The 15,618-nt window shown below is 45.6% G+C and overlaps 1 protein-coding gene and 1 long non-coding RNA gene across 37 annotated transcripts in view; one reads left to right on the forward strand and one right to left on the reverse strand.

The window, feature by feature from the left end:
• The window catches only part of LOC138917397 (uncharacterized), a 77,482-nt gene that overhangs the window by 34,834 nt on the left and 27,030 nt on the right, over positions 1-15,618 (reverse strand). For 18 of the 36 annotated variants that reach the window (XR_011425303.1, XR_011425313.1, XR_011425299.1 and 15 more), the window contains one exon: positions 12,430-12,699. This is a non-coding gene — a long non-coding RNA (uncharacterized lncRNA). Of the gene's footprint in view, positions 1-12,429; positions 12,703-12,807; positions 13,021-13,573; positions 13,755-14,988; positions 15,187-15,618 lie in introns of those variants that run through there. The other 18 variants (XR_011425323.1, XR_011425316.1, XR_011425298.1 and 15 more) reach the window with 5 other exon arrangements.
• On the forward strand, positions 1,368-10,868 carry LOC138917399 (spermatogenesis-associated protein 31D3-like). The gene is made up of 4 exons (XM_070233597.1): positions 1,368-1,585; positions 5,464-5,509; positions 6,105-6,165; positions 6,456-10,868. Exons 1-4 carry the CDS (start codon positions 1,445-1,447, stop codon positions 7,309-7,311), a joined length of 1,104 nt encoding a protein of 367 aa, XP_070089698.1. The 5' UTR covers positions 1,368-1,444; the 3' UTR covers positions 7,312-10,868.

A 15,618-nucleotide genomic window follows, 5' to 3' on the forward strand; every position in this document is an offset into this window, starting at 1 on the left:
CAAAGATACATAGAGGGATTTGTCTGAACAGAGACCTCCTGCAGTCGAGGGAGGGTACATGAGAGGGGTGGGCTTGAAGTGTACCTTCCTTTTGGGTAGAGACGATGGTGAAGCTGTGGATGAGGGAGAAGACAGGGAAAGAAAGGAGCTGTCGTTACTGGTAAACCCTCTCACCTGGAGGGAAAGGATTGGGTGTCTGCGGCCAAGATAGATTCATCAGACTCAGCGAGGGAATGCAGGCACGCAAAGGGAAGACATGACACAGGGCTTCATTCCAGCAGTTTAGCACTAAACAATGAAGCTGTAAAAGTTATAACCATTAAATGACTAGCTAGCATGGGGGGAGATGAAATAAATATATATACACCATCAACAAAAATGACATTATTGTTTAAAAAGGTACAGAGATGTCAATGGGAATTTTGGGGAAAAGATAGAAAGTAGATGGGGAAAAAATCATACAACCTTTCATGGAAGAAGTAACCATAGGTGTGATTCAAACAAAATCTAAAGGTACTGTCAAATATGATTACAACTGTGCTCACTAGAAGTTATGCTAAAGAGAAGCCTAGTCCCTAAATCAAGAGGAGTTTGACTCTGCAGGTCATGGTCCAGCACAATTGCTCTGTAAAATAATGGAAAAGTTTAAAATTTTGCTGGGAGGAGGGGATTTGGCAGAGAAAAAGAGGGAGCAGCAGGGTGAGACACCGTATGGGTGGAGGGGGCCAGATTTGAGAACCTTTAGAGGCTGACTAGCCTAAGAGGGATTCGGGGAAAAGAAGAACTACCAAACATTTTCAAGTTGTTTGCCCTGGGTCCACGGATGCGCCACGCCCTTGTGGCCCTCTTTCTCATGCTTTCTGTTGGTTGATACAGGCTACTCTGTTCTCTCATGCTTTTTGGTGATAGTGGATTCTTTTGAGGAGATAACGGGAGGTGGGGCTGCCGCTGAGTGTATTTCTGGTTTCATACAGGTAAAAACACATTATGTATGAGGGGAAGTTTTAGTTGAAGGCCGAGTAGATCTTGGGGATGTAAATCCCTGGGCACAGGACCGACTTTCAAAGATGACGTGGGGGTCCAAAAGGAGATCACCAAGCAATAAAAGGCTCTTAGGTAATAGCTGGGTAACAGAATAAATAGAAAATTTCACCAAGGTGAAATATATGCTATGGTGAATATGTGGAGTTGGAAGTATCTAAAGGGCCTCAGAGGGGTGGACTGATTTGCTGGCCTGGATGGTGGGGGAAGGGTTGTGGGTTCATCACTTCTGTGTTTTCCCCTCCCCGACCTTCAAGAACCTCTGGTGTCTATGCTAAAGCTCTGTGATGCGGGCCTGGAACTCTAGTCTAGAATGTGCACTCTTAACGCCCAGCTGCCTGAGGTGGCAGTGCACTTCTGGTGATGCAGATCACCCTCTTTGTCTGAGGAATGTTAATGCACCATGGCTGAGCTCCAGCTTGAGTTCCTAGGTATTCCCATCCCTGCCTTCCTGTGTGGGGTGGGGCTCCTTCTTCTGTCACTCTGCTACCTAAAGAGGAGTCCATGTTTCCCAATATTTCGGAAAGAGAGAGACATCAATCAGGTAAGTAAATCAGGTCCCTCAGAAATATCAAATCTTTCTTTTCAAATAGATGTATTCAATGCTATCAATTTCCCCCTAAGTACTGCTTTTGCTATACCTTATAAATTTTAATAAGTTCTATTTTAATTTTCATTTAGTTTAAAATACTTTGAGACTTCTTCCTTGACCAATGTGTTTAGTAGCGTGTTGTTTAATCTCCAAACATTTTAGGATTTCCAGCTATCCTTCTGTAATTGATTCCTAGTTTAATTCCATTATGGTCTGAAAACGTACTTTGTACAATCTCTATTTATTTTTGTTAAAGTGTGTTTTGTGGCCAAGAACGTGGTCTATCTTGGTGAATGTTCCATGAGAGTTTGAGAAGAATGTGTATTATCGGATGAAGTACTCTACAAAATGTCAATTAGATCACGTTGACTGATGGTGCTGTTCAGGTCAACTGCATCTATACTGATTTTCTGCCTGCTGAATCTGTCCATTTCTGAGAGAGAGGGTGAAATCTCCAAACATAACAATGGATTCAACTATTTCTCTTTGCAGTTCTGCCAGTTTTTGCCTCATATTTTGACACTATGTTGTTAGATGTATACATGTTGAGGACTGTGTGTCTTGTTGGAGCATGGTTATGTAAGACCCCTCTTTATCCCTGAGTTTTCCTTGTTCTGAAGTCTGCTTTGTCTGAAATTAATATAGTTACTCCTGTTTTCTTTTGGTTAGTGTTAGCATGGTACATTTTTCTCTGTCTTTATTTGTAATCTATCTGTATCTTTATTTTTAAAGTGGGCATTCTGTATACAACATTTAATTGGGTCTTGTTTTTATATCCACTGACAGTCTCTGTTTTTTAATTGGTGAATTTGCACCATTTATATTTAGTGATTTTTTAAAAATACGGTAGGACTCATATCTACAACGTCTATAACTGTTTACTATTCATTATATCTATTCTTTTTTCTTCTCTTTTTCTGCGTTTTCTGGTTTTAGACAAGCATATTATATGATTCCATTTTCTCTCATCTCTTACTATATCAATTGTTCTTTAAAAAAAATTTCAGTGGTTGCTGTAGAGTTTGTAATATACGTTTATAACTAATGTAAGCCCTCTGTAACACTGTTTTCATTCCTTTCACCTATCCATATACTATAATCACCCAATACATTGTCACTATTATTATTAGCTCAATTGAGAATAAGAAAAATAAAAGTTTCATTTTACCTTAATTTATTCCTTCTCTTCCTCTTTTTAATGAAGATCCAAGTTATCATTTTCCTTCTCCCTGAGGAACTTTTAAAAAATATTTATTGCAGAGCAGGTCTGCTGCTGATGAATTCCCTCAGTTTTTGTTTGTCTGAGAAAGGTTTTATTTCTCCTTCACTTTTGAATGATCATCTCACTAGATAGAAAATTCTAGGTGGGTGGTGTTTTTTCTTCTTTCAACACTTTAAATATTTCACTCTACTCTCTTCTTGCTTGCATGGTTTATGATGAGAATCCCACAATTCTCATCCTTGTTCCTCTAGATGTAGGGTGTTTATTTTCCTCTGGATTCTTTCAAGATTTATCTTTTGGTTTCCTACAGTTTGAAGACGATATGTCCAAGTATAGACTTTTTTAGTATTTATCTTGTTGGGGTCTTTTCTGAGCTTCTACAATCTATGGTTAACCTGTCATTAATTTTGGAAAATCCTTGGCCATCATTACTTCAAATATTTTTCTACTCTGTTCTTTCTCTTTTCTTCTTCTGGTATGCCAATTACACATGCTACATATTTTGAAACTGTCTCTCAGTTCTTGGATATTCTGGGCTTTAAAACTTTTTTTCTTTTTCTCTGTGCATTTCAGTTTGCAAAGTTTCTATTGACATATATTCAAACTCACATATTCCTTCCTTGGCCGTATGCAATCTACAGATGAGCCAATCACAGGCCTTCTCTATTTCTTGTAGTGTTTTTGGTTTCTAACATTCCCTTTTGATTCTTTCTTAGAATTTCCCTCTGTCTGTTGGCATTCCTCATCTGTTCTTGTGTGCCGTCTATTTTTTCCATCAGAGCCCTTAACATACTAATCATGGTTATTTTGGATTCTATGTGTGATAATTTCAAAACCTGTGTCAATGTGAATGTGGATCTGATGCTTGCTTTGTCTGTTTAGACTGTTTTTTCTTGCCTTTTAGCATGCCTTGTAATTTTTGGTTGAAAGCCAGACATGCTGTATTAGGAAATAGGAACTGAAATAAATAAACCTTTAGTGTGAAGTTTTATGCTCATGTGGCTAGGTGTTGGGCTGTGTTTAATATTTACCGTAGCTGTGCATGTCAGAGGCTTCCATTTCCTCTAGTGTCCTTGTTTTTGTGTTTCTTGTGTCTTTAGGTTCCCCTAAATCTCCTCCTTAAACAGAGCCTATGCCTTGCAACTCTTTCAGCTATGATCCCATCACTATACTGCAGCCCTGGGGACGTGGTGGAAAGGTGTTAAGGGAGGGGATATAATTAAATCTGTTAGTGGGCCTGTGTCCCTGGGTTGTGACGTTCACAAGTGTTTCTAAGCTTTTTTTTTCTTTTCTTTGAACTCTTTAGATGAGACGGGAAGGCTACAGGGGGCTGCAGTTGGGTAACTGCCCTTCACCCACGTGGGATAAGGCTTGGTAGTCTTTTCCTCTGCTAGGGAGGCTTCTATTATGGAGCACACTCAGGGGATATTTCAAAATCCTTTCAAAATGGTAACCTTTCTCCCCCACCCTCCCGTGCCAGAAACATCAGAGTTTCTTCATGGTTCTTCACTGTGAGAACTTAGTAGGGTTCCTGGAAGTAAAACTCACGAGTAGCTGGGGCCTCCCCTTAAACGGTCCTCCAGGAGTTTCTCACTTTCATGCTAGCCCACATGCATCCTCAGCAATTTGTCATTGTCTTTTACGTGTTTCTACCAGTTTATGGCTCTAGTGGCTTCTGTCCAGGTAAGCTGATCTTAACTGTGATTCTCTGCATTCACCCTCTCTGAAGATTCTGGGTAGTAGTTTGCCCTGCAACCTCAGTTCTCTGGTGACTTCAAGAAAAGCCATTGATTTTCAGTTTGCTCAGCTTTTGCTTCTCCTAAAGACCATAGTAAAGACTCCCAAGCTCTTTAAGTGTTGGAGCTGGAACCAAAAGTCACTCCTCAAAGAATAATTCTTTATTTTCCCGTTCCCTTTCTCACATTTTTAAATGAGTTTGGCTGGGCCAGAGAGACACCTAAAATGGGAAGTCTGAGGAGAGGACAGACCATTGCTCTCTTAGGGGAAGAGAACAGGCAGAACTAGGGCTTCAGGGAGGACTAAGGATTCCATTTAAAGCTCACAGACTATCTGGGTGTGCTGGTAGGTTCCCAAATAAAATCCCAAACAGTGATTCTGTAGTCCTTGATTCAGTTATTTAGCGTTTCAGATCTGTGTAGGAGAACACCGTTCCCAGCACTTGATCATGAGTCATCTTGCCATGTCAGGCGCCACTTGCCAAGCCTTCCTTCATGTTGGGCAGATCAGGAGAACAGAGCTGAGTCTCTGAGCAGATGCTGGAGCAAGAGCTCTGTCCCAGGATACAGGGGCCTATCTGAGGAAGCACAGATGTGACTGTGGGCCTCAGAGTCTATGCCCTCCTTGAGCAGAGGACTTCTGACTGAGAAGATCAAGTGTGGACTCTAGCCAAAAATCCTCCTTCGAGTTTTTCAAAGAAGGAAAAATTGAAAGTATCTTATCACCTTTAGAAATTCAGAAAGGGAAAAACACAAAGTGCTAGTAATAAAAATAGAGAGTGACAGTAATCTTGGATGAATATCTGAGTTTCCTAGAGAGAGGAGCAAGCCAACTAAGTCCTCGATCCTCATTCTTTTCTTTTTGTTCTCAGCGTCAGGGCAGAGCCAAGAGCAGAAGAAAAGGTGGAACACCAAGTGGTAAGGTTCCACCTATCCCACCTGAGCTCTCCAAGGGTGACCCATCCTGTCCTCTCCATGAGGTCCCAGGTCCATGGTCTCTGAGGATGTCACTCGCTAGATACAGTCCCTCTCAGAAAACAGAGCCCTCAGAGGAGAGGCTCATGGGAAAGCAGTCAGAACCTGAAACATTTCTCAGATTCCTGCTCTGCTCACATCTGGGCATGAAGCAGTGATGGACCTGGGCAATGGGCGTTGCCCAATAAGTGACCATATGAGATGTAAAGAGTCAGAACTTCTGTCTCCTGACCTGGTGAAAGTACTTTGACTTCCTGGATGATCAGATTCTTCCTTGAAGTAACCAGTGACCTATGTTCCTCACATGGTGTTTTTGAGCCTCACATGGGATGACATACATATATGAATGAAAGCTCTTTGTGAATGATAAAGCAACATACATACGTGAGCTTTATTATTATCATTAACCGTGCGATCTTGAATCCTAATTCTTGGAGCTCTCCAAGTCCAATCTACCAAGGGTACCATAAAGGACATTCTGCTCTGCCTCCTAAAAGATCTCTTTGCTTCTGTCTTCATCACTTTCCTGTTTTCCCAGGTGGTAGAGCTTACCAGAGCGAAGCAGAGGAGGCAAGGAAGGTGCTTTCTCTGCTGCAAAGGTGACTAAACACAATCCTTCTTTCCTGTATTCCGCTTCTTAGCAGGGTCTAAGAATTTCTAGGGCCTCAGTGAAACGTGAGATTGATAAGGGAGGGAAAATCCTCAGATTTTGAAATCCAGATTGTGAAAGTCTTGGGGAGAAGGAAACAACATAGATTGTGAGCTCAAGGAAGTGGAGGGATGTGAAAGGACAGTATGCAATGGGTGCCCCTACCTCTGTCAGACCTGCCAGGGCCCCATATATTTGTTCTGGTCCTGGCTGCAGCTATGTACATCCTGTCTCCTTCAGTCCCCGGGGCCAGCATCGCGATACCATCTGCTTTCGTCAACTGCTATGTCCAGACCGTTCCTGTGAGGTGTGTAATAGCACAACCGTGGAGGTCAATCGGTTGCTGTTCCTGGAGGGCCTGGAAGATGATACTGCCTCTGTGTCCTCTCTGGCTTCCACAGCTCCTGGGACTGAGTCATCCTTCACTCTGTCCTCTGCCTTCTCAGAAGTCCCTCCAGGAGACCTAACACCATCCCCTCCACCTGACCCTTCCCCACCGCCCCCCTTCGCTCTCTCACCTAACCCAACGACACCCTTAGCTGACTTTCTTTCACCCTCACCACCGGGTCAGTCTATGCCACCAGAGCCTTTTCCTCCCTTGGAGTCCAAATTCCCAGCAGACCATTCCCCACCCCAACCCCTTGCCCTTCCCCCTCTCCCACCACATGACACCCAGGCAACGGGTCCTATTCTCCAACCAGAGGCCACTCTGTCTCTGAATACGATCTTCTCTCTTGACCGCACCCTTTCCCAAGATATTAACGCCTTACCAAATCTGTCCCAGATAATGAATCCCAATGATTCACTAGCTTGTCATCATGCACCACCAAGCCTTTCTGTCTCACTACCGAAAGACCACCCTTTAACTGTGACTCAATCTAAATTGGTTTCCATCTTATTGAAGTCTGCTCCAGAGAACTCATCTCCAGATAGCCCTGGTGGGTTGTCCACTTATGTCCCAACAGTCAGAGGCACTGACCATTCAAGTCTGTCAATTTCAGAATTCTCTTGTTGTCGGGCTCCTGCCAAGAACATGTTCCTCCCCACATTATCACACTGTGATTTTCAACGAGAGCAAGTTTCCCTCCGTCTATGAGAGACCTGTCTCTGGGGAGACTCTGCTACCAATCACATGGAGGCCAGCAGCCATTCTTTCCTTGGCCTTAACGGCCAGGCATTCTTGGCAAGACAAATAAAAAAGAGAATGGATTTCCAGATTTTAGAGAAGAAAGAAAAGGAGGAAGGACTATTTTCAAAACAAATGTGCTCAGAAAACCAACGGATGTCTTCAGGGAATTCATTGCAGCCACTTGACGTACAAGACACCACAGCCCCCAAAACTGGCTGGGACATCACAGGCAAACCAGAGCAGCTGAGCATTTGTCAACAGCTACTGTATGTCAAGACTTTGGGAGAAAACTTGCAGAAATATACCCAGCTCTTTTGGGCTGTTCCCTCTCTGCACAGTGAGTCCCCGGTGGCCACTCTCCTGGTTTCTAGTAGTAGTGCCCCACTAGGGTCTCATTTTGTCTTATTCAATGGAATCTGTAATGCTTCTGCAGTCAAGATGAGGAATCAAGAATCTCCACCACTTCCCCATTCTCACCCTCCTCCCCTCCCCGATGTACATCCACAACCCTTCTCTCAAATCAACCCCCAATCCCAGCACCCACACTTCACTCAGGTCCAGCCCCATGCCCACCTTCAATCCCCACTCTCAATCCTACCATCTTCTTCTCCATCCCAGATTAGGGACCATGGAGTGTCTTTCCATAGATCCCAGATTGAGTCAGACTCTCATATCTCAACTGAAAATCAACACCTGAAATGGCACATGTTGCAGAAGCAACAAGAAAGTCTATGGGGTTTAGTCCCTGCATTCCAAAAATCTCAAGAAGCCACTTGTCCTCAAGCTCTCACCCCTCCTTTGGTCAGCCAGTCCTCCCATGCCTATGTACCAGTCTCTGTCCTTCCTGGCCATTTTCATATCACCCGTGAACCCCAGGATAAAATGGAGCTCCACATTCCAAGGAGGCTATTCTCACACTGCTGCCTCCATGCCAGTAGGAATCTAGAGTCTCTGTGTAAATGCACAGAAACATCTCAGCAAAAAGGCAGACATGCTCACTCACAGCTCCGTCAGCTTCAGGGCCAGAGTAGCAAGGATCTAGCAGAGACTGAATTGAGTTTCCCAGGAAGCTTCCATGAGACGATCTCAACAAAGTTTCAACTAAGGCAGGACATGAAGAGGAATCTTGGATATATCCTAGAGAAGACCCCAGAAGATAGTCCTCCAAGGGTCTCAGAATGCTACCTACTAAAGAGTCTGAGGGCTGCCTCAGAGACAAAAAGTAGCTGTGTGTGTCACTCAAGGAATTACTCAGGGAATCAACTCTTAAATGTCTCAAGGAAGGACACAGACCAGAATGAAGTGAAAACCATTCTTAGATTATATCTAAGCCAGAAGTTTTGGCAGATCACTGCGGGGAGGATCCCCCTCGGGGTGTGTCATTTTTGGCTGGCTGAGGACAACCCATCCCCTCCTTCTGGGAGTTCCCAGAAGAATATGGAAAACAGAAATTTGAAAAACATAACAGTAGGTGGGGTCCACCCCCAGATGACCACTCCAGAGCTTTCTTTTCTGGATCCCAACACCCGACAGGTGCTAGAAGCCCATATTATAAGGTTTCGCGTGAGTCAGAGGTGGGGCCTACCCCTCAAAGTTCTTGAATCCATAAAATCCTATAAGTTGAGAGAAGCCAAAACATGGCCTCTTCCCCAATTTGACTTTCTCTCAGCCACCTATATTTCTGGGGTGGATTCCAAAGCTGAGGTTTCCAAGCCCCTTGAGGGAAGCTCTAAAAGTTTTCAGGGAAATAAGGTGAAAACAACGAATTCAGTCCCCATCCTGGATCTTCCACTCCCTGCTACCTCACCTGTGGGCAACGAAGGACAGGGGGCCGTAAAACCATCCCACTCTGATATCGACCAGGAGCTTGCCAAGGACATCCAGGCAATCGAGCATGGCAGACAGACTTCAGAGATCCTCACACACAGCTTTATAGACAAAGTGAGTCAGAGTAAGACTGCACTAGACAATAACAGATGCAGCCGAGAGGTGCCCACAAGGCAAGCTGGGGCTGGACATGTGCCAAGGGATGAGAATGTGAGTTCCAGTGATAGAGAGGACATGATTCAGGGCCAAAAGATGGTGGAGAAGAATTGAAAACATTTTTCCACGTTCACCATGAACTTCGGGGAGATATTCAAGGCTGAGGAGCTGTGCGTTCTTACATCACAATCTTGTGACATCTTGACAACCAACAAGTTGGGAAGCTCCCAAATGGTAAATATCAATGTGAGCAAAGTAGAAACTACCCTGACCAGTGAATGTCCCTCACCAAAAATACCAGTTCCCCAAGATTCCAAGCCATCAGACATTAAAAAACAGCTCCTTACCGAGTTGAAGTTTCAATTGAAGAGCAAGGAACATAGCCAGCCTAAAGGCTCTCCCGCTGACATATCCCTTACTTCAGATAGCTTGCCTTCCGACTCCTCACTGACTCAGTCCCAGAGCGTCTCCAGTGGGGACATGGGAGCTTCCCAGGTGCTGCAAGTCCACTTGGAGGACAATGGGCATTGGCGGGAACCCTGGGCCTCTAAGCATGTCTCATGGAAATGCCAGGATAGGAATTTCCCACCAGCTGCAAAGACAGTGAGACCTCTGGACTCCAGAGCAGGAGAATGTGGAAGCGAGGATTCAGGAGTTGGGACGTCTAAAGCCAGAAAGAAGAGCCACTCTATTGAGGACAGAGAATTAGAGGGTGCTTCCCTGTATCTGTCACAGAATGAACAGTTTCCTCCCGAAAGTTACTTCAGAAAAAAAATGAGGCAGTTTTTTCAGTGGATTAATTCCAAGAAAAAAATCACAGGGCAGGAAAGTCCCCAGCAAAAAGCCAAGTTCACGTCAACCTTTGCACCGCTCCGAGACCCAGCTCAAAGTGCAGCTCTCGTGAGCTGTGGGCCTCCTGAAGCTCATGAGCTCATGGCAGCCATCGGGAAGATCCTAGAGGAGAAACTGGCATGGAGATACGAACCTGAGGCTGCAGAGTTAAGTCAGCAGAAGGGGGAACTGCAGGCCCAGGTAGAGCCTGACGAGGGACATCCCTCCAACTACGGGGCTCTCTCTGACCCACAGCCAGGGGAATGGGCAAGGACCACATCCTGCAGCCAAGATGCTGTCCCTCCTGACAAGAGTTTTCGTACAAGGGTTAGACAGAAAAGAGACAGGATCAGACAGCCCTGGAAAGTTGTGGCCTTCAAGGACCAGCATTTATGCCAGAGTCAACCCCCTTCCCCACCCTACAGGGAGTCTGTGCCCCATCCAAGACCCACCTGCATGCATGATGTATCCCACGTCCCTGCGGCCACCCTCACCTCTAATGAAAGCACTGTGTTCAGAGATCTGACTCTTCTATTCAAACAGGAAATGCTTCTCCAACACTTCCAGGGAGGAAAAATGTCCCCAAAGAAATCATTCAGTCCTTGTGGAGAAAGCATTGCCGTTTTCACGAGAACACATCCTCTGATGAGAACCATGGTTAGCACAACCAAGGATACTGATCGTCCTCAATAAATGTTTCTGCCAAGAGAGAGTAGTGTTCTCTGTGTGGTGCTTTGGGGGAGTGGGTTTGGGGTTCCCAGCGCTTATGCTCAGGGAAAGGAAGGAGGGAAGTCAGCTCTGACTGATTTCCTCATTTGGTTTCTGCAAGATGACCAGTCCCTTGTAGGGGGCCTGACAGTGGCTTTCTCAGTTTTATCTTGGGTCCTGTATTTGACCTTACTCAGATGTCCTGTACTTAAAACACTTTACTTTTTCATAAAAAGTACAAAAAGTTTACTCTAAAAACTTCCGGGCGTTTTCAAAATGAGAAAAACCCTTCAAGTCCAGAACTTGGCTCAACTTGTCTTTCCATCTGCTCCCTCACTATCCTGAACTATACACAGCTGCAGGGTGGGATGCGTTCCTCTGGAAGGATACAGCCAGAATTTCCCCTTGTTGCCTCAGAAAGTTTTGGAATTGGAAGTGTGGGGGTGTTTAGGCCCTGAGGTGAGTGGCAGGGGGAAATGTTGCTCTTGGATCTCTTGGTGAGGAATGAATGTCACCTGCTCCTAAGAGCCTTTCTCTCCCTCAGGAGGTCTGGGTGGTGGGCCGCGTCCCCACGCCTCAGCTGACCCTAACGAAAATGGGGGGCAGTTCACCCTTGCCCTTCCTCTACCCTTCCTGGAGCAGACGGGAGGAGAGACCTTGCAGCTCTGAAAAGGACCAGAGATATGAATCTTTTCCTGAAAACGGTAACTTACCTTCATTTAGAAAAAGTTGCTGATTCCTGAGTATCTCACTGGTGAGCAGTCAGTGCAGATGTGCGTATGGGTGGGTTTTGCGATTGTGGACACTGGAGTGGCCAGGGCAGGGTCCAGGAACTGGGTGGGTCCCGCCGAAGAATCTGTTATATGTGGGGTGGTAATCTGTCTGGAAGGCACATTCTGAGCTCAACAATGAGGTCTCCCTGCATGTGAGGACACCTCAAGGAACGGGAAGAGCCGCTCCCGAGGGAAACTTCCTCAGGAGGCCCAGCTTGGTAGAATTATTGCAAGACCAAGAGATCACCTGGCTATCATTTTTAGGAATGGTCGTCGGGCAGCCACCCAGAATTTGGGGCAACAGGAGACAACAAGTAGGGAAAAAGGAATGGTGGAGTGAGTGGAAAAGGAAAGAAAAAATGAGGAGGGGAAGAATGACCTCATCATCACTCCTCATGGTCCCTGAGGGTCACTTTGAGCTCAAAATGTCCCTTCCAGACAGATTAACACCCCACATCCTGGCCATCCACTCCACCCAGCACTACCTTACCTAGGCCTCACCTCCTGGAGACTAATCAGGGCTGGGGGGAGCACAATGATACCACTGCAGCTAAGAGAACTTGGGATAGTCTTCGAGATTGAAGACAGTGTCTCCAGGAATGTTGTCAAGGAGGTTGTCCTCTCATTTGGTGCCTGCCTTCCCAGCCATGCTACATCTTACACCAAGGTTACAGTAATTTAGGGGTGTGTTAGTTACTATATAACAAATACCCCAAAAGTTAGTGGCTAAAAAAACCAAGTATTTATTAATTCATAGTTTCTGTTGGTGAGGGATCTAGGCAAGGCCTACCTGGGTTCTCTGCTCCAAGGTCTCTCACAAGGCTGCAATTAAGGTGGCAGCTGGGGCTGGGGTCTCAGCTGAAGGCTTGACTGGGGAAATACACACTTCTTTGCTCACTTCTATAGTTGCTGGCTGGATGCAGTTCCTCAAGGCCTGTTGGACTGAGAGCCTCAATTCCTGGATGGCCGTTGGCTGGAGTTGGCCGGAGGCAACCTTCAGTTCCTTATCATGTAGGCCTCTCCAACATGGCAGCTTGCTTCATCAAAGCCAGGAGAGAGTCTGCTAGCAAGACAGAAGTCACAATCTTGTAAACTAATGAGGGAAATGATATCCCATCACCATTCCCTTATTCTATTAGTCAGAAGCAAATCACGAGGTCCAGCTTACACTCAAGGGGAGCAGTTTATACAAGGGTGTGACTAGCAAAAGAAGGGATCTTTGGAACCTTCTTAGAACTCTTCCTAACACAAGGGTTTCTTCTTGGACATCCCACTGAGTTCACTGAAGCAAAAGTGACCAAAGGGACCAAGTGGATCCTTGTGCTCATCCATATCCACGTCATCAAAGTTAAAGCTGTTGAATGGCTGAGCGGAGTAACGTCTGGTAAGAAAAACATCAAAGAGATTGAAGCATCCAAAGAAGGAGGGAAAGGTGGCATGGAGGTAAAGGCGGTATGGGGTCATCATGAACGGTAAAGTGAAAGGAGCCCTTAGAACCACCTGCATCACCACTGCCAGTATTCAGACTTAGAGGGGAGGAAAAATTAGGTGCAAGAAGGCTCATCCTCGCCCTGCCACCGTATCTCCACTCTGCTCTAGCTCCCCGACTACAGGCCTAAAGAAGCAACCTTCAGTTCCCATAGAGATAGCCAGGCTTATAGAGGAAGCAAACCCTACAGCTTGCAAGGTTTAACTTCTGCTCTTATTGGTATATTTAATATAGGACATCCATCATTTCAAATTTGCTTCTCACAGCTTGAACATCAGAGAATGGATCACACAATCGATGGCAAAGCCAGTACTAGGGAATTCAGCATGTAGCTCCCATTCTGGGATGTTTTCCATGAACCCATTGCCAAAGAGCTTCTAACCAAGGGAGAGGTGGTGGCTCAAAAGGGCTGACTTACTGGCTGGGGTCACAAGACAAGTCATACCTGGTGCCCAGATATTTGCTTCTATTCAGAGAAACACTGGATGAGGCAACGAGACAGAATTTGCACACTCAGCACATCTAGGCGGTGAACTGTCCAAATGAGGTGACACTACCACCCAGGAGTGATCCCACACTCTTGTTCTGCTTCTAGTACTGTTTTCCTTTTTCCCAGATTCCAGTTCCTATGGGAAAGCAGGACTCTTACCAAAAGAAGGAAAACATATTAGCTGAACAGTGACTGGAGAGATGAGGAGGAATTTCTCTAGAAACAGATTTCATGGGCTTGCTGCTTATACCCAGAGATCAGTGCTGTGCAGCTTGGGGGGCGTGGGTGGGGGTCTCATTTACATGATATTCTGTGGTGCCTGAAGAATTTTCAGTGACATAGAATGTGATGGGAATGGGTTACCTGAATTTTTATACCCTCAAGCCCACACTCCAAACCTAATGTCAGGGCGAATAAAATGCATGAATTGACTGGTACCTTGATGTGGCTTGGGTATGGGAACCCCAGATCTCAGCTTCAGGCACTGTGAATTTCTCTGGTACCAGGTGCTGCCTAAGGCAATCAGCTTTCTTGAGGCAGCCTTCACATGGATTAACACTCAGAACTGTGCCCGAATCTGCAGCCACAACGAAGGGGCCCAGGCTATGAGAAGGGGCTCTTCTCTCTCTCTTTTTTTTTTTTTAAAGATTGGCACCTGAGCTAACAACTGTTGCCAATCTTCTTCTTCTTTTTTCTCCCCAAATCCCCTCAGTACGTAGTTGTATATTTCAGTTGTGGGTCCCTCTAGTTGTGGCATGTGGGATGCCGCCTCAATGTGGCCTGACGAGCGGTGCCACGGCCACACCCAGGATCCGAACCAGTGAAACCCTGGGCCGCCAATGCGGAGCGTGCGAACTTAACCACTTGGCCACGGGGCTAGACCCGGGGCTCCTCTTGAGGCCTTTCCTCTGGAACTTCCATTGGCCCTGGATCAGAGCCTAATTTAGGTTATTTTCCTGGGGTCACAAGGACACGTTTGGTCTTCCTTAGGGAGGCCAAGTGGAAGCTCAGAGATTTGTGGAGGCTGCCTCCCTATCTATCCCAGGAGACTCGGGGTCTGTTCCTTCCTTCTGTGGGGGCCAGGAGGTAGAGAAGGAACTGAGTATTATGCAAGTTTAGCAATGCTTCACTGTGGGAGGGGGTTGGGCTGACAAGAGTAGGTAATTTTCCTTTGCAGGGATTCTTGCCCAGCTTGAGGCAACCTTCATTTGAAGCAGGATAATGCTGTTTCTACCCTCCACCTGAGGGGACTCCAGAAGGAATAAAAGTTACCTTTCCTCATTTGTCTTACAGGAAGTTCTGGGCTTCTGGGTTCAGGAGTTATTAATGGCTTTCATGTTTCCCGAACCCAAACAGAAGTTGTGAAATACCTGTTGTACAGTCCTGTCCAGACCCTCATGTGGGAGGAGACTTTAGCTGGCTGCTCCAAGGAGAGAGGAGATAGGGGTTGACACAAGTGCTGGGGTGAGAGAAGGAGAGTTGCCTAAAGGTAGCAGTGGCTCCAAGACCCTGAGAATCAGGATGTAGAGACGAGTCCCTTAGGTGGACGGGTTCTGTGTGGAAGTCCTCTAGGAGACAGCACAATGTTTTAAGGGATGAAGTGATGATGCTGAGATGACTAATCATCAAGCCCCATCATCTTGAGAGCTGTCGCAAGACACGGCATTGCTCACACTTAGCACAGAGGCTGTGCAGCCACTGGCCTTTCAATGGGCCTGAAGGGCTTGGGCAATGAAAATCCCAGGGGCAACCAAGGTGGACTCAAGATCACAGGCTCTTACCTACATATTTGATGGTGAATACTTAACTAAATAGGCAAAAAGTTCCCATTAATGACTACTTTTGTATATCTTCCTACCCTTTAAAATGGGGTCTTTGAGCCAGATTTAATTTAATTTAGAAAAATTAAGTACTGCTTATTGTACTTCAATGTTGTGAAACAAATTTATGCGTTTTATGTATATTATCCCATTTAAACTTTACAATGCTTTGAAGTAGGT

Source organism: Equus caballus, chromosome 14, assembly GCF_041296265.1.
Source record: "Equus caballus isolate H_3958 breed thoroughbred chromosome 14, TB-T2T, whole genome shotgun sequence".
In the NCBI taxonomy this organism is placed as follows: domain Eukaryota; kingdom Metazoa; phylum Chordata; class Mammalia; order Perissodactyla; family Equidae; genus Equus; species Equus caballus.

Excerpts from the sequence above, each read along its gene's own strand:
- LOC138917399 (XM_070233597.1), top strand. The coding sequence starts at position 1,445 with ATGGCTGAGCTCCAGCTTGAGTTCCTAGGTATTCCCATCCCTGCCTTC. Across the intron at positions 5,510-6,104 it reads AAAAGGTGGAACACCAAGTG|GTGGTAGAGCTTACCAGAGC; the intron begins GTAAGGTTCCAC and ends CTGTTTTCCCAG. Across the intron at positions 6,166-6,455 it reads GTGCTTTCTCTGCTGCAAAG|TCCCCGGGGCCAGCATCGCG; the intron begins GTGACTAAACAC and ends TGTCTCCTTCAG.